The sequence below is a fragment of the Phoxinus phoxinus genome, assembly GCF_949152265.1.
Source record: "Phoxinus phoxinus genome assembly, chromosome: 2".
Classification (NCBI taxonomy): Eukaryota; Metazoa; Chordata; class Actinopteri; order Cypriniformes; family Leuciscidae; genus Phoxinus; species Phoxinus phoxinus.
The window spans coordinates 1,092,224-1,116,846 of record NC_136877.1 but is presented as its reverse complement, the minus strand read 5'-3'; the positions used below and the strand labels follow the sequence as shown (position 1 = coordinate 1,116,846).

At 38.3% G+C, this 24,623-nt stretch overlaps 1 protein-coding gene across 15 annotated transcripts in view; it reads right to left on the bottom strand.

The window, feature by feature from the left end:
* ank2b (ankyrin 2b, neuronal) overlaps window positions 1–15,210 on the bottom strand; it is a 111,627-nt gene extending 96,417 nt beyond the window's left edge. For all 15 annotated transcript variants that reach the window (XM_079594094.1, XM_079594095.1, XM_079594096.1 and 12 more), the window contains exons 1-2: window positions 14,958–15,210; window positions 1,449–1,550 (exon numbers count right to left, since the gene is read on the bottom strand). In XM_079594094.1, the coding sequence (XP_079450220.1) occupies window positions 1,449–1,550; window positions 14,958–15,062 (207 nt within the window). In that variant the 5' untranslated portion in view covers window positions 15,063–15,210. The remainder of the gene's footprint in view (window positions 1–1,448; window positions 1,551–14,957) is intronic.
* Window positions 15,211–24,623: the final 9,413 nt, after the last annotated feature.

The following is a 24,623-nucleotide window of genomic DNA, read 5'->3' as shown; positions in this document are numbered from 1 at the left end:
GTAAAGTTAACTTCAGTAAAGTTAGCTTCAGTAAAGTTGGCTTCAGTAAAGTTAGCTTCAGTAAAGTTAGCTTCAGTAACGTTAGCTTCAGTAACGTTAGCTTCAGTAGAGTTAGCTTCAGTAGAGTTAGCTTCAGTAAAGTTAGCTTCAGTAGAGTTAGCTTCAGTAAAGATAGCTTCAGTAAAGTTAGCCTCAGTAAAGTTAGCTTCAGTAAAGTTAGCTTTAGTAAAGTTAGCCTCAGTAGAGTTAGCTTCAGTAGAGTTAGCTTCAGTAAAGTTAGCTTCAGTAAAGTTAGCTTCAGTAAAGTTAGCTTCAGTAAAGTTAGCCTCAGTAAAGTTAGCTTCAGTAAAGTTAGCTTCGGTAAAGTTAGCTTCAGTAAACTTAGCTTCAGTAAAGTTAGCTTCAGTAAAGTTAGCTTCAGTAGAGTTAGCTTCAGTAAAGTTAGCTTCAGTAAAGTTGGCTTTAGTAGAGTTAGCTTCAGTAAAGTTAGCTTCAGTAGAGTTAGCTTCAGTAAAGTTAGCTTCAGTAAAGTTAGCTTCAGTAAAGTTGGCTTCAGTAGAGTTAGCTTCAGTAAAGTTGGCTTCAGTAAAGTTAGCTTCAGTAAAGTTAGCTTCAGTAAAGTTGGCTTCAGTAGAGTTAGCTTCAGTAAAGTTAGCTTCAGTAGAGTTAGCTTCAGTAAAGTTAGCTTCAGTAGAGTTAGCTTCAGTAAAGTTGGCTTCAGTAGAGTTAGCTTCAGTAAAGTTAGCTTCAGTAAAGTTAGCTTCAGTAAAGTTAGCTTCAGTAAAGTTAGCTTCAGTAAAGTTAGCTTCAGTAAAGTTAGCTTCAGTAAAGTTAGCTTCAGTAAAGTTAGCTACAGTAAAGTTAGCTTCAGTAAAGTTAGCTTCAGTAAAGTTAGCTTCAGTAAAGTTAGCTTCAGTAAAGTTAGCTTCAGTAAAGTTAGCTTCATTCATTGAGTGAAAAGGTATACGTCACATGTGCGCCTTTTGGGTTTGTAGTCTTGGTAATGACGTATTTTCACAGTCTTACACCTCAACAGTTTTACATCAAACTGTGACTTTCTTGACTTTTAAATGTATCTTTTAAATTGACAAACATCATATGTGTAATTCAGGGCACAATTCAAACGAGATCAAAATATTAGTTGTCTCTCGCCATTGACTACCATACAATATTTTTCCGAAATAAGGTCCCATGGTCCACCGGAAGGGGAGGGGCTTAGGCTCTCTATTGTACCGAAGTTTGGTTGTAGTTCCTCCAGAGTTCTACTGGGGGCGATCGCTATAAGGGGTATAGCTCCATAGACCTCCATTCATCTGCACTCGTCCTGTGAGCGCCCTCATGTGGAGCCAGAGTGGAACTGCAACCAGTTCAGAAGCCGGAAGTTTACTGGGAGTGGCAGTTCTCCCCATATTAGACGTTCTCTGGTGTTGTGAAGAGTTTACACGTACCTGATTACAGGTGCTGATGTCGACGCCACTCTTCAGGAACTCCACAACCTTGTCGATATTCCCAGCTCTCGCGGCCCGAAGGAAACTGGTGTTGCTGTCCGACTGCGGGAGAGAAGAGCGTTTCATCATCAGTACAGGACGACATCTGTCAGTTTATCTCTAAACTACTACAGTTTACTGGGACTACTGTTCCATGGGAAGTTAATCGGGAACAAAACACGGTTAATATGAACAGATAAGCAAGGCCTGGAGAATGCTGAGACCGAACACAACACTGCAGTGCGCCATTAATACCTCAGCAGAAACCCTTGAAGCGCTGATGATGAGTGAAGAACAGTGTGTGTGTGTGTGTGTGTGTGTGTGTGTGTGTGTGTGTGTGTGTGTGTGTGTGTGTGTGTGTGTGTGTGTGTGTGTGTGTTTGAGCAAAAATGGCTACAGAGGTACATGCATTTTTGTCTGAGTCAGAATATGCACACTAGTATGCTATGCGAGTATCCAAGATTAGAATGAAAATATACTTCAAAATGATTATTTTAGTTTTAGTTTAGTTTATTTCGGTCAACTTCGGTCAAGGAAAGAGATTTTTTTTTTACAAGCAAACATAGAAACTAAAATTAAGTTACGGTGTAAACTATATTTTTAAAAGGGAAAAAAGTTGCTTGACTGAAAAGGTCCTTTTCACATTTCATTTATTTTACACACAACACCAATGTCATCTTGCGTACATAAAGAATGACTAAAAGAAAAAGAAGCTAAATTCATTCAGCTTTGTATAATGTAATCTTCTTTTTTTATAATAATGGAAAAAATACTTCCGGGACCAGCGCCGTTGAAGAAGTGGGTCGCAAACTAATGCAACCAAAAGAACGCTTCTTGTGTTTAATACAATTGTGGAAATATGCTTTGTGGTTAATACAGAAACTGCAACTGCAATATACATATAAAAATGTCTCTCGTGTGAGATGCTCTGAGATGATGCAACATGTTTGTGTCTGAAGACACTGAGCCGGTGTGTATCCCAGCATAGAGGAGGTTTCCCAGGATCACACTCGGGAGAGTTATGTGCGCTGAGAGATTCTCTTCATACGAAATGTTGTTTCAGGCAAAATATCTGCTTTTGTGTAACAGTGCCTTTCAGGAGGGTGTGCGTTTACAATCTTTAACCACATGATTATTCATTTGATAAAATGCTTAAAGATCCCATTCATTACTATTATTATTATTATTATCTATATGTTAGAGCACTACTGAAAGTTGGACTACTCAATTAACTTTTTGCAGATATTTTAAATGCTTTTTGCTACCATGAAATTAAGAAATATATTTTGTCCACTTCTGTCCTGATTTCTTCTAAGGGAGGATCTATGTTTTTTTGTTGTTGTTTTTTTTCCAGATCTTTCAATTTAATGGACAAAAAAAGTTGCAATTTAAGTACATATGACTGGAGACGACAGAACATGCTTTTGTGGACTCTTTTGTCCACTTCTGTCCTGATTTCTTCGAGATTAGGGTCTAGGTCTATAGGTCTATTTTTTTCAGATCTTTTGATCTAATGGACAAAATAAGCTTTTTTTGTGCAATTTATGACCGGAGACGACAGAAAAACACACGGAGAGCATCAGCTTTAGTTTCTGCTGACAGACACAAGAGAGTGTGTGTTGGAAATCAGGAATGGAGAGAGAACATTGAGCTTGGTACGTTTTTAATCTTCAGCCGAAGTTTGAATCCCGTACACTAGCGCGCTTCGCTTAATGTGTTATTCTTATTGTGGCGTCCACTTGTGATCTGATTGACCAATGCAAGGCAAGGTTATTTATATAGCACATTTCATACACTACGGCAATTCAAAGTGCTTTACAGAAAGGAATTAAAATAAAAGCAAAATAAAAGCAAGGAAAATTAAAACGGTTATAAAAGAATTTAAAACAGATACAGTTATAAAATCCCAAATGACCAAACCGTATCTTAATACCAGATGTAAACAGGGCCATTGATGATCTTTATTGCGAGGTGTATACACATATTTATCCAATAGAGTGGTCTCTAATGGACTGTAGGCAAGCCCTGTTTGTGCACTATATTACGTTATACTATAGAGAAACTGCACTTCAAATACTCCGATGATGCACCAAATGGTGTGAATGTCATGTGAGAAAATACAGTGATATACAATCCATGAAAAACTCTTCTAGGGATGTGAGTCAAACACAGCGAGTATCGGTCCGATCGGCCTCTGTTAATCTTGTCCGACAGCCGCTCAAACTTCATTGGCCAGCGGCGGCCATGTTTTTTGAGATATGTGAATTACGCCACCTTGGACAAAGACACCGCATGCCAGTTTTCAAGTCAATCGGACTGACTGTTGCGTAGCTATAGCCGTTTCCGTTTTATTTTTCCGTTTTCATATTTATAGCGCCACCATGTGGCCAATCGCCCCATAAATAGATGTACAGAGTTTGGTGAAATTATTCCCCATAACCCATTCTAGGGCCGTGAGTCAAAAAGACACAGCGAGTATCCGTCCGATCGGCCTCTGTTAACCTTGTCTGACCGCCGCTCGAACTTCATTGGCCAGCGGCGGCCATGTTTTTTGAGATATGCCACGCCCACTTTGAATGTTTTGGTGCGGTCGTGAATTGAAATTTCGATTCCCGATAATTATTGGCAATCAGACTCCAGAGAATGTTTCTGCACTGGTTTGGTTCCGGTGGGCAGAAAGATCCTAGGACTAGTTGTGGTTTGATTGGGGCGAGCCTTGGTGACGTTATAGATGGGGAGGGTTTACCATCCCTCAAGTCTCCACGACTCACGCTTTTAGAGGAGAATGCGGATCCCTGGCAACTCTAACAGTTACGGTAGGCTTTCAGCACAGGTTACGATCAATGAGGTCGAGCTTTTTAACATTTCCAAATTGGCACCATTCCTTTAAAATCAATTGAAAGTGCCTCACAACCAATGGTTGCCAGTTCAGCATAACTTATCCTCAACCTGGAGTTCCTTGATCAAGCTCATCCAGGTCACTAATGACTGATGGTCCACCTAATCAAACACCTAACCCAACCTGGACTAATGACCATAAATGGCTATGTTGGACCAGCTTGAAATTTTACATATTAACAAGGTAGAACTCAAGCTGCAAGCTATATAACAGTGATTCATCCACTAAATCCTGTAACTTTAGTGCATTAATGAAAAGATTAATTTCCTATTCATTAGAGAGATAAGTGCACCAAACGATGATAAGATGATAAGATGTATAAAGCGCTATATATAAATGCAGTCCATGATAAGATGTCAAAATAAGAAGCGATTTAATATTCGCCAACCCTGGCCATCATAAAAGCCAACAAACAAATGAAATGACACAAGTCAAAGGATCACTATTTACCGTGTAGAGCATCAAACCTTCATTCTCAGAGAGCGTCTCTGCTTTAATTCATGCTCTGTGAGAAGGATTTATGAATAATTCAGTATCCCATGACAAGTAAAGCTAGAAACATTCATTATCCCAGCCCAGTAACCATGGAGACCGGCAGATCGACCCCTCGATGAAACCTCACAACAAACCTGGTCCGTCAAGAAGAAGAAATCCTTTAAAAGCATTTACTATTCCAGCAACATTCCCAGCAACAAGGCAAGCTTAGACTGGCACGATCCAATAGCTTTCCAGTATAGACCAGCAGTCTCCAACACATCTATCTAGGTAACCAGCATGATCTGGTCAACATGTCACTGGTCAAGCTAGTTACAGAGCTCGATTGCAATGACTTAACCAAATGGTGATTGGCTCTTTTATTTAGAAGGCGGGGCTTATTCTCACATATTGAACGTTGCGCCTTCTCTCATTAGTAATATGAGTGCAGAGTCTATGTTTATCTAAAGTCTTCGGTAAGACTAAAGGTCCTTGCACACGGAGTCCGAAATGTTCCTATTGTTATTGTTATTCCTAATTGTCAAAACACCATTTAAAACGCTTGAGCTACGGATGCAAAAATGCAGAAAATCAAACCCGATCCAAATTTTTTTATGTTATTAAGTTTCGGACGCAGTGTGTAAACGTGATTGACATGAAGTCAAGAGTCGTATTTATTTTTTACTTTGACTCGGTGTGCAAGGGCCTATAGACTGCTGCTAGTGAAGAATGTCTTACATTTATGTATAAATGATGTACTAACATAACATCATGCATACTTAAATGTACATTTTTTGGTAAATGATTGAAAAAACTATTCGTTTTTAGCTCAACACACTGTAAATCAGGCAACTTCCAAACAAACGCAATCATTCTGAGCATCGCTGAAAGAGTAAATCAGATATCCACAGATACTTACAGTAAGAGGATATACCGAAGCACTGTTATTACAAATATCCACAGATATACGTACAGTAAGAGGATATACCGAAGCACTGTTATTACAAATATCCACAGATATACGTACAGTAAGAGGATATACCGAAGCACTGTTATTACAAATATCCATGTGTACAATGCAATGTAATTTCACCAGTTTACTTACTGTAATTACAATGTATGTTACCTACTTGGGTTACACTATTTTCTTCTCTACAGTCACTGTCCTTGTTACAGTGTAATTATATATTTAAGTACTAAGTGATATTAATAAACAACATGTACTTACTATAGGGTTAGGGTTTGGTTGAGGGTTAGTTGCATGTAATTATGCATAATTTACTGTTATTACTATGTAACATATGTAACGAGGACACTGTAAAATAAAGTGTTACCACCATGGCTTTTGGCTTTCTCACTTAATGTGTTTAGATCGTTTCTTTGGGATGCTAAATGCTAAATAAACTGCAGGAATTGATGTAATTATTTTCTGTTAGGCTTCTGTAAAAAACATATCTCGTGTAAAGGCCTACAGTATATAAACACAATCTTAGACAGACTTGTAGAATTGATCTGATGGTTTCTCTGCAGTTCCCAGAAAACAGAGTCATGAGAATAGAGTTGTGTAGAGCAGCAGTTCTGAACACCAGCATTAATCATGCTGACCACAGCTCGAGGAGGGAAGTAATGTCACAGTCCACAGGTTAGTCCCGCTGTGCTGAAGATCAAGCATTTACTGTAGTTTATATGTGTATGTGGAGTTATTAATCTGCTTTAACACACACATGTGTAAGTTCATAAGTGGACAGCATTGCTGAGTATTTTCTGCTTAAAACTGCAGTGAACCAAAGACAGTCTCAAACACACGGTTTGAAATCGCTGGTGTTTCTGACGTCACACACTACCTTGACCAATCAGATCAACGTGTGATCGTCCACCAGTGGATCTCTGAGTGAGTGAGCGAGTGAGCGAGTGAGTGGAGGCGGGGCTCATTTGCATATTCATAAACCGTGCATACTAAATGAGGTGTCGAGTTACATTCAAGATACTTTAAGGCATGAAGAAATTGTTTTCAAGGAAAAAACATTTAAATATGTCATTTTGGTGATCAAAGAATAGTTTTAAGGGATACAGTGACTACATGGGGACATTAAGAGGTAAACACACAATGACACAGACACACACACACTCATGTAGTAATTAGTTTTTGCAGTGATATATGGTTCTGCTCTCTATGGATCTGGTTCACAGGTTCACTTGATGCTGCGTCAGTGTCTGACTCTATAGGAACAGCCTCCAGGTGCGCCTGCCTGAAGCCGATGTAATCATGACGGCGTATGTGGCGTCACTTTCCAAGGTTCTGCGTCACCAGCGACTCAGAAAGACCCGTGCCATTTCTCTTCTTGGCCATGTTAGGGTCCTGGGATCTGATGTTGAGCTCGAGGATACGGGAGAGAGCGAGCCAACGGATCTTTCCCTTTCTCTCTCGCTCTCGCTGGTGACGTGTCCGGTGCCATCTGTGTCCGAGCCTGAAAACTCTTCAGCGCTGCTGATCTCCTTATGTCTCCTCACTGCCGGTGGTGGTCAGGCGGACAAGCGGTCAGGAAATCTCTACGTGTCATGAACAAGTTAAAGCTGGAATTGCATGAGCCGGCCAGATTTCAAGGTCCTGGAAACAAGCGTTTGGTCACGGATTACTAACCCTGCCCGCTCTGTCCTCCAGCATCTCCAGCAGTTAAAGAGACGCTTGCTGCCCATTTCTCACTGTCCTTCTCAGCCTATATTCCCGTACACCCTCTTGAGTCAGCCTCAGATCTTCAGATGGTTTAGTTGTTGGCCTTGACGTCCCGTAAGAGGATTGTAAATGTACAGATTTCGCTCCCAGTAGTGGCGGTTTTGCTGGTCACCTACCGATGGTTTCTTCCATTTTATTTTATGCTCCTCAAGTTGTGGTGTTTGCTGTGGTCTTCCCTGTCCTCTTCCATATCCAGCTTTCTTCCCGCTGTCCCTTTAACCGCACCAGACAGTGCCATAAATCTGACCAGCCTTTGCTTGGTTTAGTGTATCCCACAACAGGGATTCTGCTGTGAATCGAAGGACGTTGCATTGAGTGAAAGAAGTGCTTTCTCTTGCTTATGACTCGCGTGGGTTAACTTCACACACTTTTGTCCGATTTGTTTTAATATCGACGTGGACTTGACTCCTGGTTCAACTGGTGCACTGCAGAAAATGCTTTGTCTTGTTTCCAGTCCAACACAAACATTTCTTCTTTTTTTTTTTGAACTGTGTATTTATTGAACTTTTTTTCAAAACACTGTTACATAACCTTCACTTACAATATTAGTAATGACACATAAATTAATAAATAAATAAAAACAACAACAACAAATAACTTAAGAAAAAAAAAAAAAAAAAAAAAAAAAAAAAAAGAGGATCCCTGACAGCACTTCAGTAAATACACCATATACCAGTACATTATTTCACAAACATTTCTTAAATCAAGATGCATTTACTAACGTAGTAAAATTACATTAGATATTAAGTCTTGTTTTCTGGGGAAATAAATAGAAATGAAGTGAGTTGTTAGAATTAAGATTATTTTTCTGACCCCATTGGCAGATAATTTAGCTTTTTTTTAAGCATCAACTCACTTCATTTTGATTAATTCCCCCAGAAAACAGGATATTTCTAATCTAGTAAATGCATTTTTAGATATTTGGACTGGAAACAAGACAAACATACTGAGTAAGAAAAGCATTGTTTGCAGTGTGTCGGTTCATATTCTTCTGTCAGCATGAGCATGCATGATAAATATGTGATAAATATGTGATAAATATGTGATAAATATGTGATAAATATGGTGATATAGTGTTCATATATAGCATCGGCTACTGACGATATAACTTATAAATGGGAATGTCTTGGTTATGTATGTAACTCTAGTTCCCGTGTTAGGGAATGAGACGCGAGTAGCTCTGCGATACTCGTTTGTTACCGCTATAATTCCTCCAGATGTGGCAAACACTACATCAGTTTGAACACACATGTTTAGCTGTGGGTAAAGTAAAAGCACTGTGTGAAGCTCTCTGTGTGTGTCGAGTCTGTTCACCGCTCACCTACACGATTACATCACTCATCTTCTGCTTTCTATCTCTGTCTGCTCTCCTCTCCGATTAATACCTCATACACTACAAGAACGAGGTGAAGCAGATTCAACCGCCGCTGTTCGATCCCCATGACTGACACTGATTGCTCTGTAATATATTGTGCAACATGAAGCCAAACTGAGGTCCAGTCTTTCCAATATCTCATCTTTACATTTACATTGAATCTGAACAATGTGAAAATGCTGCTGGGAATGGTTTAAATGCAAGGGTCTGTCTTCACAAAATATCAATAGTCCAACGAATTAAACAACAAACTAAAATTGCTGTGGCTGTACACCTAGCATACTTCTCTACTGTAATATTAGCATACTTATCTACTGTAATATAAGCATACTTCTCTACTGTAATATAAGCATACTTCTCTACTGTAATATAAGCACACTTCTCTACTGTAATATAAGCATACTTCTCTACTGTAATATTAGCATACTTCTCTACTGTAATATAAGCATACTTCTCTACTGTAATATAAGCACACTTCTCTACTGTAATATAAGCATACTTCTCTACTGTAATATACGCATACTTCTCTACTGTAATATAAGCATACTTCTCTACTGTAATATAAGCATACTTTTCTACTGTAATATAAGCACACTTCTCTACTGTAATATAAGCATACTTCTCTACTGTAATATAAGCACACTTCTCTACTGTAATATAAGCATACTTCTCTACTGTAATATAAGCACACTTCTCTACTGTAATATAAGCATACTTCTCTACTGTAATATACGCATACTTCTCTACTGTAATATAAGCATACTTCTCTACTGTAATATAAGCACACTTCTCTACTGTAATATAAGCACACTTCTCTACTGTAATATAAGCACACTTCTCTACTGTAATATAAGCACACTTCTCTACTGTAATATAAGCATACTTCTCTACTGTAATATAAGCATACTTCTCTACTGTAATATAAGCACACTTCTCTACTGTAATATAAGCATACTTCTCTACTGTAATATAAGCACACTTCTCTACTGTAATATAAGCACACTTCTCTACTGTAATATAAGCACACTTCTCTACTGTAATATAAGCACACTTCTCTACTGTAATATACGCACGCTTCTCTACTGTAAGATACGCATGCTTCTCTACTGTAATATACGCATACTTCTCTACTGTAATATACGCATATTTCTTTACTGTAATATACGAATACTTCTCTACTGTAATATAAGCATACTTCTCTACTGTAATATACGCATACTTCTCTACTGTAATATAAGCACACTTCTCTACTGTAATATAAGCATACTTCTCTACTGTAATATACGCATACTTCTCTACTGTAATATAAGCATACTTCTCTACTGTAATATATGCACACTTCTCTACTGTAATATAAGCACACTTCTCTACTGTAATATAAGCATACTTCTCTACTGTAATATAAGCATACTTCTCTACTGTAATATATGCACACTTCTCTACTGTAATATAAGCACACTTCTCTACTGTAATATAAGCATACTTCTCTACTGTAATATAAGCATACTTCTCTCTCTACTGTAATATACGCATACTTCTCTACTGTAATATAAGCATACTTCTCTACTGTAATATAAGCATACTTCTCTCTCTACTGTAATATAAGCATACTTCTCTACTGTAATATAAGCATACTTCTCTACTGTAATATAACCATACTTATCTACTGTAATATAAGCACACTTCTCTACTGTACTTCTCAACTGTAATATAAGCATACTTCTCTACTGTAATATAAGCATACTTCTCTACTGTAATATAAGCATACTTCTCTACTGTAATATACGCATATTTCTTTACTGTAATATACACATACTTCTCTACTATAATATAAGCATACTTCTCCACTGTAATATACGCATACTTCTTTACTGTAATATAAGCACACTTCTCTACTGTAATATAAGCATACTTCTCTACTGTAATATACGCATACTTCTCTACTGTAATATAAGCATACTTCTCTACTGTAATATAAGCACACTTCTCTACTGTATTATAAGCACACTTCTCTACTGTAATATAAGCATTCTTCTCTACTGTAATATAAGCATACTTCTCTACTGTAATATAAGCATACTTATCTACTGTAATATAAGCATACTTATCTACTGTAATATAAGCACACTTATCTACTGTACTTCTCAACTGTAATATAAGCATACTTCTCTACCGTAATATAAGCATACTTTTCTACTGTAATATAAGCATACTTCTCTACTGTAATATAAGCATACTTCTCTACTGTAATATAAGCACACTTCTCTACTGTACTTCTCAACTGTAATATAAGCATACTTCTCTACTGTAATATAAGCACACTTCTCTACTGTAATATAAGCATACTTCTCTACTGTAATATAAGCACACTTCTCTACTGTACTTCTCAACTGTAATATAAGCACACTTCTCTACTGTACTTCTCAACTGTAATATAAGCATACTTCTCTACTGTAATATAAGCATACTTCTCTACTGTAATATAAGCATACTTCTCTACTGTAATATAAGCATACTTCTCTACTGTAATATAAGCACACTTCTCTACTGTACTTCTCTACTGTAATATAAGCATACTTCTCTACAGTAATATAAGCATACTTATCTACTGTAATATAAGCACACTTCTCTACTGTAATATAATCATACTTCTCTCTCTACTGTAATATAATCATACTTCTCTCTCTACTGTAATATAAGCATACTTCTCTACTGTAATATAAGCACACTTCTCTACTGTAATATAAGCACACTTCTCTACTGTACTTCTCTACTGTAATATAAGCATACTTCTCTACAGTAATATAAGCATACTTATCTACTGTAATATAAGCACACTTCTCTACTGTAATATAATCATACTTCTCTCTCTACTGTAATATAATCATACTTCTCTCTCTACTGTAATATAAGCACACTTCTCTACTGTAATATAAACATACTTCTCTACTGTAATATAAACATACTTCTCTACTGTAATATAAGCATACTTCTCTACTGTAATATAAGCATACTTCTCTACTGTAATATAAGCACACTTCTCTACTGTAATATAAGCACACTTCTCTACTGTACTTCTCAACTGTAATATAAGCATACTTCTCTACTGTAATATAAGCATACTTCTCTACTGTAATATAAGCACACTTCTCTACTGTAATATAAGCATACTTCTCTACTGTAATATAAACATACTTCTCTACTGTAATATAAGCATACTTCTCTACTGTAATATAAGCATACTTCTCTACTGTAATATAAGCACACTTCTCTACTGTAATATAAGCATACTTCTCTACTGTAATATAAGCATACTTCTCTACTGTAATATAAGCACACTTCTCTACTGTACTTCTCAACTGTAATATAAGCATACTTCTCTACTGTAATATAAGCATACTTCTCTACTGTAATATAAGCATACTTATCTACTGTAATATAAGCACACTTCTCTACTGTAATATAATCATACTTCTCTCTCTACTGTAATATAAGCACACTTCTCTACTGTAATATAAGCATACTTCTCTACTGTAATATAAGCATACTTCTCTCTCAACTGTAATATAAGCACACTTCTCTACTGTAATATAATCATACTTCTCTCTCTACTGTAATATAAGCACACTTCTCTACTGTAATATAAGCATACTTCTCTACTGTAATATAATCATACTTCTCTCTCAACTGTAATATAAACATACTTCTCTACTGTAATATAAACACACTTCTCTACTGTAATATAAGCACACTTCTCTACTGTACTTCTCTACTGTAATATAAGCACACTTCTCTACTGTAATATAAGCATACTTCTCTCTCTACTGTAATATAAGCACACTTCTCTACTGTAATATAAGCACACTTCTCTACTGTACTTCTCTACTGTAATATAAGCACACTTCTCTACTGTAATATAAGCACACTTCTCTACTGTAATATAAGCACACTTCTCTACTGTAATATAAGCATACTTCTCTCTCTACTGTAATATAATCATACTTCTCTCTCAACTGTAATATAAACATACTTCTCTACTGTAATATAAACATACTTCTCTACTGTAACTTGACATCACAGTTTTAATCCCACTCACATTCATATAAAGGTCATGCCAGGATTATGGCTGCCATGGAAACAGGCTTTTTTAAAACCTTACAACAACAAAAAAGAACAAAATATCCATGTAATCCGCCAAGCACAACTTTTATGATTCCAAAAATTAACATCAGAACTGCTTTACACAAGATTTACACACAACGTTATTCTGCTCATGTTTCATAAATGAGGCGTAATCTACGCGGGGGTTTTCTGCTCATGTTTCAATAATAAAGCCCAAAGAGAGAAATATGAGAAACATAATGGCAAAAAAAATATGGCATGATAAATCATAATGAGGCCATATCACAGATGTACGTATCCAGTGCAACACAGTATTCTTGACCTCTTAGGAAGAACCATGTTAAATATTGTTATATTTACTATATTTTTAATATTATTATATATAAAAGGGATAGTTCACCCAGAAATTACAATTCTGTCATAATTTTCAAACCCTCACGTTGTTCAAAATATGTATTTCTTTGTTATGTGAAACATATGAAGTTATTTTCAATAATGTTTGTAAGCAAATAGATCAAGTGTCAATCAATGGGAACCATAAACTGTCTGGTTACCGACATTCTTCAAAATATCTTCCTTAGAGTTCAGCAGAAGAAATAAATTCATACATGTTTGGAACAACTTGATCATAATTATTATTATTTTATTTTTGGGGGGTGAAAAATCTCATGATTCACTGTATCATACTGTAAAAAATATTTTCATTATTTGTTATCACAACTTATTTTCCTTTGTCAAATCAACTTATAATTAATGTAGTTCAGATAACATAATATTTTGAGTTTCTGTTTATTAAACCATTCCTCTTCATTGTATTAACTCAAATTTTTAATTACAAAGAACTAAAAAATTTAAGGCAACCAGGTGACTTACTTTTTTAAGTTAAACCAACCATATTTATATCACAACGAACCAACTTGAGCATAATTAAATTATTTTTTGGGGGTGAAAAATCTCATGATCCACTGCATCATAGGCACTAAAATATCACAACGAACCAAGATTAATATTTTTAAATATAATATATAATAAGGCTAATATTTACCTTAGAATTTATTGATCTGTAGATTATTTAAACCTGAGACATTCAGCTTTCAGCAAAAGAAAGAAATTCATACATGTTTGGAACAACTTGATCATAATTAAATGATGACAGAATTTTTTTTGTTTTTGTTTAGTTAATTATGCTCAAGTTGTTCCAAACATGTATGAATTTCTTTCTTCTAAAAAATATTTTCATTATTTGTTATCACAACTTACTTTCCTTTGTCAAATCAACTTAGATAATTAATGTAGTTCAGATAACATCATATTTCGAGTTTTTGTTTATTAAACAATTCTTCTTCATTGTATTAACTCAAATTTTTAACCCAACCAGGTAACTTACTTTTTTAAGTTAAACCAACAATATTTTTTTACAGTGTATATATAGGCACTAAAATATCACAACGAACCAAGATTTATATTTTTAAATATAAAATATAATAAGGCTAATATTTACATTAGATTCACTCTAAAAAAAAAATGCTGCGATTATTTATCACAACTTAAAATCCAACATTGTTTCAACTTTAAAAAGTTGTCCATGCTTGACTTAAAATATTAAGTTTAGTTAACTTTAGTTTAGTTTAGTTAAGTTGGATATTTAAGTTATCTCAACAAATTTTAAGTTGTTATAACTAATCACAGACACATTTTTTACAGTGTGTGGATTATTTAAACCTGACACTAATCTTTCAGGGGAATGGATAATGTGCATCAATGCAAGTCAACAAACGTCATGTCTCATGATCCGCAGAACTTTGCAGAAAGCTCCGTCACTGAAACGACCTACGCAAATACATATCCATAAACATGAAATCTTACCAGCGAGTCCGAGCTTTCGCTGAGACCCGATCGAGAGTTTGGAGGAACTTCATCTAGTGCAGGATCTTCGACTCTATGTGTCTTACGCATCGCTGCATTGCCCATGGCGGACACACCAAGAAATCCTGAAACGGTCAAGTAAGACTGATCCCGGGGGTTCCCATGTCTGGGCCCGACAGTGAAGCACCACACTGTCCCGACGGATCACCAGTCCACGACCAGCGCACGATAGCCTTGTGCTAGCGCTTCTCCTGCACTGATCATCTGACCCCGGCTATTTTTACACCGGTCAGGCCCGCTGCAGTGTGCATGCCACGGGAGGAATGATCGGGATGTGGGAACATGGAGGATGGCATGGCCAACTCATTGGTGGGATATTACAGGGGCTTCTTCCCAGAACCCAACGCTCCAATGGACACCAATGGTCACGCCAACCAACAGAAGCGGCTCCAGCCAATGAGCATCCAGCAAACATGGCGGTTCGAGTGTCCGTGACGTCAGGTGACGTGTGTAGACAGTCAAGGTTATTGTGACATCACACTGCAGAACATGCTTTTCTTACTCAGTACGTGTGTCTTGCTTCCAGTCCAAATATCAGACATTTCTGAAAGCAAGATGCGCTCACTAAAGGAGTCAAATGTCTTGTTTTCTGGGGACAAAGTGAGTTTTTGCTTAAAACAAGAAAAAATATCAGTTTGTTTCAATGGAAAGAAGATAGGCAGATCATTTGACTTGTTTTAAGCAAAAACTCACTTTTCCCCAGAAAACAAATATCTTATGACATTTTAGGAAATGCATCTTGATTTTGAAAGAATTTTTTGTTATTTGGACTGGAAAAAATACTGAGTAAGAAAGGCATTATTTGCAGTGTAAGTTACTCAGTATTAAAAAAAAATGTTCAACTGCTTACACACGTTTTCAAAACGATGTCACTTTTTTTCAAAACTCTACACACAGTTCCCAAAACTGCACACACAAAATGCAAAATATCTCACATCTCCTTCAAAATGCCATAAACACATGTCATAATGAAGCATCACATGGCAAACACTTCTGTCATAATAATGCATTTTTGGATATACCATGTAAACACTGTTGTTCTAACGCTTTTTGGTCTTTCATAGTCTTATATCTACATTTCAATATAATGTTACAGTGACAGTAATCTGCTGAGCGGGAACAAGGACACTATAAACACCAATGCAATGTAGAAACTGAACATATTTATCAGGCCAAACATTACTGTATACAGTAGCATACAACAAGACCATAAACACATGTAAACCAAAAGTATATTTTGTAGAATACAGTAAAGAACACATGTGTGTGTGGGGGGGGGGGGTCTCTGTCTATTGTTCAAAACAGGTAATCTGACCTTTGACCTGTTTATAGGCCTACAGTAGAGCAGTGATTGGTTAGTGTTCAGTAAAGCAATTAGTGTGTGTGTGTGTGTGTGTGTGTGTGTGTGTGTGTGTGTGTGTGTGTGTGTGTGTGTGTGTGTGTGTGTGTGTGTGTGACCTGGTGAATAAGTGAAGCATTTTGATTGGTTGTGTTTAGAAAAGGAAAGCAAGTCACTTCCTGTTAGATTTTTGTGTTAGGTGGAGAATTGTGTGTAGAGTTTTGAAAAAAGTGTTTTATGCGATTGAAAACGGAGTCAAAGGCTGAGAAATAAGGCTGAGAAAGGCTTGATAGTGTCGTGTTAAGAATTGTTATCAAGAATTCCCAGCGCAATTATGTGAGTATTGATGAATGTATTGATTTAACCTTCATGATCAATAACACAATTAATTTGTCATTCCTTCCCTTGTCCTTTGAGTTGATGTTTCCTGTAGTGTGTGTGTGTGTGTGTGTGTGTGTGTGTGTGTGTGTGTGTGTGTGTGTGTGTGTGTGTGTGTGTGTGTGTGTGTGTGTGTGTGTGTGTGTGTGTGTGTGTGATTTTCAACACAGAGGCAAACGCCCTTGTTCTCTCACGAGCTGTCCTTCAATAAACTCAAACAAGAGAGCTTCTCTACACAACACAATCACTGTTTTGGCTAAAATAATTCTCATTCAATTCAATATTTTAGCTTGGGTTTAACAAAGCGACCCTTCAAATGTCTCATCTGCTATTTAAGAACCACAATCGTGATGTCAAAATACAATACCTTCAGTTTCATTCTGTTCCTCACATAAAGCCGCTGTATTGAGTCGTGTGGAATACTTTATAATGCAGTTTTTTCCTCTCTAAGGTCGCGGGAGGTCCATCGCTGGGCTTTTTTGTTAATGTTATGAAATATCATAAACAACTTCATGATCTTTACAAGAATCTCTTTACCCTCTACTGTCTTTACTTTCCCATTGTTTAACAGTTTAAATGTTTATTAAGAAGACTTACATCTCAAGATTTGATTAAGTATAGCAGTTTTGCACTAAGCATCATGAAACTTTGATAAAAATGATACCAAATCCACAAATCACACACACCGCTCCTCCCTTTATCATGCACTACGCCTCTCCACTATGAGCAAACATCTTGTTCCTGTACTGAGAGAGGATTTTATTTCAATGTTCCCCTTGCTACATCCAAATTAGAGGACATAATCTTTTGGTAGACAGACAACAAACTCCATTAATCTGTAGTAAACCATATGGCCGAGTGGGGGGGGGGGGGGTCACTTGAAGAAGAGCTGCTCACTCCTGTTGTGGGGGAACAAGACCGCTTTATGCACACAACCGAAACCGCAGAACTCTTCAGCTGGTGACGTTGGTTCGAATGCGAGTAGAAACAATCACATTGGTGCCGTGACCCGAAGGTGGGGTTTAGGCCTCAAGAGGAGCGCTAACGACTGACGCTAGAGGTTATGGTCTTTAGCATCTTTGTGAACAAAGCACTTCCCATACCGGTGACACTGGTTCGAATCCCACTTGGAGTGGGTGTGAGAAGAACCAATAAAACGTGGTGCCGTGACCCGGATGGGAGTGAGGTTTAGGGGGTGAGTGTAACTGAGGCCAGATAGTAAAGAGTGATGGTAAACCTCACTCCCCTGATCTCAAGAGGAGCGCTTACGACTGACGCTAGAGGTTGTGGTGTTTAGTGTCTTTGTGAACACGCTCACTTCCCATGCCGGTGACGTTGGTTCGAATCCTGCTTGGAACGGGTATGAGTGGGACAGGTCGCTGTGGTGCCGTGACCCGGATGGGAGTGAGGTTTAGGCCTCAAGAGGAGCACTGGCGACTGACGCTAGAGGTTATGGTTTTTAGTATTTTTGTGAACACGCTCACTTCCCATGCCGGTGACACTGGTTTGAATCCCACTTGGAGTGTGTGCGAGTAGAACCAATACATTTTGGTGCCGTGACCCGGGTGGGAGTGAGGTTTAGGGGGTGAGTGTAACTGAGGTCAGATAGTGAAAAGTGATGGTAAACCTCACTCCCCTGATCTCAAGAGGACGCTAGAGGTTGTGGTTTTTAGTGTCTTTGTGAACATGCTCACTTCCCATGCCGGTGATGCTGGTTCGAATCCCGCTTGGAACGGGTGTGAGTAGGACAGGTCGCTGTGGTGCCGTGACCCGGATGGGAGTGAGGTTCAGGCCTCAAGAGGCGCACTAGCGACTGACGGCAGAGTTTGTGGTTTTTAGCGTCTTTGTAAACACGCCCACTTCCCATGCCGGTGACACTGGTTTCTAATCCGCTCAGAGCGGGTGTGACTAGGACCAGTTACACTTGAATTTACCATAACACATTTAACTCAACGCACATTTTTTTCTCAGTGTTTGCCAGTAAAAAACTCATTGCCACAATACTGGGGTGTTTTCAGTGATTGCAAGGAGGTTGCTAAGGTATTCTTATATATTATGGTTGCTAGGCTGGTTGGGCGCTTCCTAGGGCATTGCTAGATGGTTGCTAGGGTGTTCTGGGTGGTTGTTCACTCTCACATCTCTATGATATTCTGGTTCTGTTCCCTTTCACTGTCAGTCTACGGGGTTTTTCACATTTTATTGGGAAAAGAAGAATTCAAAAGTCGAATTGCTTGTAAAGTAATCACATGAATCCTTCACAAGGAATCTCTACTTGAACAAGGGAAGAGGGATGGGGGTCGAATAAACAATATTGTTTCCATATAAAAGATATATTTATCTTAATGTCGTGCTAGTGTACAGTGCATCAGGGCATTCACTGTTTGGCAGAAGATAAACAGCGTCTGAGTAAACTCTATGCTAATGGACACACAGATATTAATGTAATAGCCCTGACATCATTACGGTTGTTTAAAATGTCACAGCACATCATTGATAGGAATTAAACTTCATGGCAGTGATTCTCTCTATAACACATCTACAGTACGGTACAGAAGTACAATTATTTAACAAATGAAGTGTCTGGAACTATGTTTCCATAGCAACTCAGACATCTGCACTGCAACACATATTAACACACCAAACCAGTGTGTGAATGTCCTTGATGTTGCCGTACCTCAGAACGTCTAAACTGAAGATGTGCATTATTACCTCTGGACAAAGACAAATTCATATTCGAATCTCCTCTGCAATGTTATGTAGGTCCATCATTTTGCTACAATTTTTTATACAATTTAAAATAAAGAAGACGAATAGTTAAGTTTGCCATTGCCATTATCCGATAAATTATAAATAACATCTACACATCCTTAGAAATCACAATATATAATATGCTAAATCAATCAATGAAATCATTAAAAAATGTATTCCTGCTGCTCGACCGCACAAACTTTTAAATTGTGGATTTCAAATTCAAAACCACACTACTATATTTCAGATTGAGTTCAAGACTAATATTATTCAAATTACATTTTTCATTAACCAGTTATGGGAACTAAATACTATCCAAAACAAAAAATATCAGAAATAAACAAGATTATCAAAGTCACAGCATAAATTTAAATTGATTTATTATAAAATCGGAAACTAAAAAGACTCATTTGAATCTTGCCTGTCAGTAAAACAATTATCAGTTAAAATATTTTTTCTATAATTTCTATAATTCACTCAGAAATTACTGTTTAATGGTAAACTTGTCACAGATTAGGTGGACGGGCAATTCAGTTCATCAATGCATAAAGTGATCAGTGGTGTCCTCGGGACTGTCCCAAATATCATGTCATGATGACGAAATATAACGATAAATATAACGATGTGTTTTTATGAAATGTAGTGAAGTAAAAAAGTACGATATTATGTTTTAGAATGTAGTAAAGTAAATGTTTCCCAAAATAAAAAATACTCTAATTAAGTACAAATACTTGACACATATGAGTGGGAATACCTCGCGATATTATTAAAAAATCAATTCTCGGTTTTGAATCAAATCTCGACTCAATATATGCATAGATGTAAAAATCTGAATGAATTGTAAACCTTGACATTTATTATGTTTTTTTTTCCCATTGTGGTCAACCCAATACCAGTGTGTGTGCAGATCAGTCAAACATGACGAGTGCGCCGGCGCCGAGGCACTGAGGGAACATGCGATTGGATATCGATTATTCAGATTCATAAACACACTAATGTGTTCTACACCTGCAGTGTTCATGAGGCCGGTGAGCGATCACTGTTCACCAACACCTGTACAGAACATGCCAAGGACTACAGTCATGTTATATCAAAATGTACTTCACTCACGGACAGAAGCGCTTTGTTAAACTGGCAGGTTTTATAACACACAAAAGAGTGTGTTTAAAGGCCAGAGATTATTAATAGATCGAGCTGAATCACACACACAGATTCCTGTGACCCTGCGCCGTATATCCTTCATTTATCTGTACCTCACAGACATGGAGACGTATGGTGCCCTACACAACACACAACACAACAACACAACTACACACAACCACACAACAACACAACTAACACACAGACATGGAGACGTATGGTGTCCTACACAACACACAACACAACTACACAACAACACACAACACAACAACACAACTACACACAACCACACACCAACACAACTAACACACAGACATGGAGACGTATGGTGTCCTACACAACACACAACACAACAACACACAACACACAACACACAACACACAACACACAACACAACAACACACAACACAACAACACACAACACAACAACAGAACTACACACAACCACACAACAACACAACTAACACACAGACATGGAGACGTATGGTGCCCTACACAACTACACAACAACACAACTACCCAACAACACAACAACACACAACCATACAACAACACAAATAACACACAGACATGGAGACGTATGGTGCCCTACACAACTACACAACACACAACTACACAATCAACACAACTAACACAAAGACATGGAGACGTATGGTGCCCTACACAACACACAACACAACTACACTACACAACACACAACTACCCAACAACACACAACCATACAACAACACAAATAACACACAGACATGGAGACGTATGGTGCCCTACACAACACACAACACAACTACACAACAACACACAACACAACAACACAACTACACACAACCACACAACAACACAACTAACACACAGACATGGAGACGTATGGTGCCCTACACAACGACACAACAACACACAACACAACAACACCACATAACACATAACACATAACACAAAACACAACAACACAACAACAAAATAACACAACAACACACAGCAACACAAAAAACACAACTACACAACTACATAACAACAACACAACACTGGGTGGATGGCAGGATCATTGTAAAGATGCGGAAGCATAATCCACACACACAGGGATTGATTATTACTGGATGCTGTGCAATAGAGCGCCAGTGCAGATTTACTCTAAGAAATGCTGGGTCGTTTTAACCCAACTTTGGGTCAAATATGGACAAACCCAGCCGTTGGGTTACATTTTTTAATTTACATTTTTAACCCAACGTTTTTGTTTGTCCATATTTGACCCAAAGTCAACCCAACCCAGCAGTTTTTAGAGTGTATAAATAACTACAGTATTAATAAATATCAACGGTAATGGCATTGTGGTTTGTGTGTAACATCAGGGGTGTGTGAAGACAAATACAGGCTTGAATCTCGTTACACACATGACATATGCTGACAACACAACAACACAACACTGGGTGGATTGTAAAGATGCGGAAGCATAATCCACACACACAGACATTGATTATTACTGGATGCTGTGCAATCGAGCGCCAGTGCAGATTCACACTAAAAAATGCTGGGTCGTTTTAACCCACCTTTGGGTCAAATATGGACAAACCCAGCCGTTGGGTTACATTTTTAAATTACAATTTTAACCCAATGTTTGTGTTTGTCCACATTTGACCCAAAGCTGGGTTAAAACGACCCATCCTACAAAGGTAATGACATTGTGGATTGGACGTAGCATCACACCCTGAGAGGACAGCAGAAAGACACACTACTGGTGACACTGGATCTATTTAAAGCGCTTGATCACAGGAGAGCCTCCGTCTGTCCGGGTGTGCGGTCCGGAGACTGGGATGCGGACGCGGAGACTGGGATGCGGATGCGGAGACTGGGATGCGGATGCGGAGACTGGGATGCGGATGCGGAGACTGGGATGCGGATGCGGAGACTGGGATGCGGATGCGGAGACTGGGATGCGGATGCGGAGACTGGGATGCGGATGCGGAGACTGGGATGCGGATGCGGAGACTGGGATGCGGATGCGGAGACTGGGATGCGGATGGATGCGGATGATGTTGGATGAGAGGACGGAGGAAGGCCAGTGTTCCTCTAAGGTGAGATGTAAGATGCCGGCGCCTGCTTTACCTTTCGCCTGCGCTCGGCTCGTTCCCGCGAGCGCCTCCGCTTCTCACGGGCTTTCTCCAGCGCTTTCAGATCGGGAGCCTGTTCCATCTCCCCGCGGGCCTTCTTGATGCTCGCCGCGGCGTGCGCCATGGCAACGGCGCCTCAATATCACACACGATCCGCAGGAATGATAAAGAAACGGTGATTTCTCAGTCACAGCTCTGGAAGTGCGCAGAGAAAACGCTTCAACTGAAGAGACGAGGCTGCCTCCTCCTTCTCCCGCCCGCGCGCCGGGAAACTACATTTAAGGTGTGTGTGTGTGTGTGTGTGAGGGAGAGAGAGAGAGAGAGAGAGAGAGAGAGAGGGGGTGGGGGAAGTATATAAGCTCTGGATGAAATAATCAGAGGTAAACAGAGGGAAGTAGGACAGACCATCCCCCGCGTGTCCTCACGCTAACGTTAGCCGCTTAGCTCAACCACTCGTTAGGTTTCCCGACCAATCGCGCGTTAGATTCAGGAATCTCTGAGGAGACGAGGCGAGGAAGGGTGTGGTGTTCAGACTCACTGCTGAGCGAGCGGACTCAGACACGCGAGAGAAACCGGGGGGGGGGATTACAGATTAAACACACGCTTCTGTCTCTCGCATCTCCCACCGCTCGACATTCCCACCCGGCGACTGAGACACTGGTGCAGTCCGACTGTGTGTGGGAGCACTGGCTGGACTCGCAGCAGACACTCGGTGTTACACACACACACACACACACACACACACACACACACAGAGACAGCGCACACCGTTTAACACTTACTCAACAACCTTTAAACATAAGAGCCCTTATATTGGTGTTTAAAACAGTAATATCCTATACTAAACCTTGACTAACTATATATCATTTGAAGCTTACAATCTCTAGTTTACATATTTGGTGACTGATTTTCAAAATAAATGACAGAGGAGCCGTAATGTATCAATTTGCAGCAAGAATATGTTCATACTCCTGAGGCGTGTTCAGACCTTTATTTTGAAATAGTGATGAACATGAAAAATCATGAAAGAATGGAAGAAACCTCCGTTTGTTTTCATGCCAAGAGTTCAGAAGATAGCATCCGTTCAATTCTTTTAGAAAAAAAAAGGTCTGAAAATGTTTTAAATATAAAGAAAACAATACTAGATTCAGCATTAGTGATGTGTCAGCGAGCTATAATGCACATACGTGATCTTCTGTGTTTCTTAGAGGTTGAGTTCATTTCAAAATCTGCCAAACTTCCAACACTACTTCTGAATAGGATGTCTACTTCATAAATTGTATGAAAATTGTAAAAATAATGGTTCAGACTCAAACCACATATGGAGATGGAGGCGCCCTTATATGGGCAGTAATGTCCACTAGTGGAGAAGTGTGGTACTGCGCCCAAACTAAATCTCACTGAACGCTCATTTTCTGCGATATCAACCTAACATTTGAAACGCAACTTGTTCAGATTTTTGGCTTTGATTTTTTTTGCATTTTTAGAGTCCACCAGGTTTTGAAAATATATATTTTATGTAAAATATGAATAATTAAACTTTTAACATTATACATTATACAAACTCAAACTTCTATAACTTTTTTCTTCGTTAATTTATTTCACTTTTTACAAAAATCTGCCAAATGTCTTCTTTAAAACAAAATCAATCCTACATCTATATTCCAAACCATTCCTGAATTACAACCATTTAAGTTCGAAATCTGCATTTTCATGTCTATTAAAAAAAAGGGGGTGCCGCACTACAGTCATTACACAGCTTCTGTTATGTGTAGGCGTGTACGAACATACGCATATCACAAAACAAAAAAACAAAACTGCAACAGTATGTGGATAGTGACAATATTTAGTGTGTATTCACCCAAAATAAAAATTACGCTGTGAGAATATTTTAGT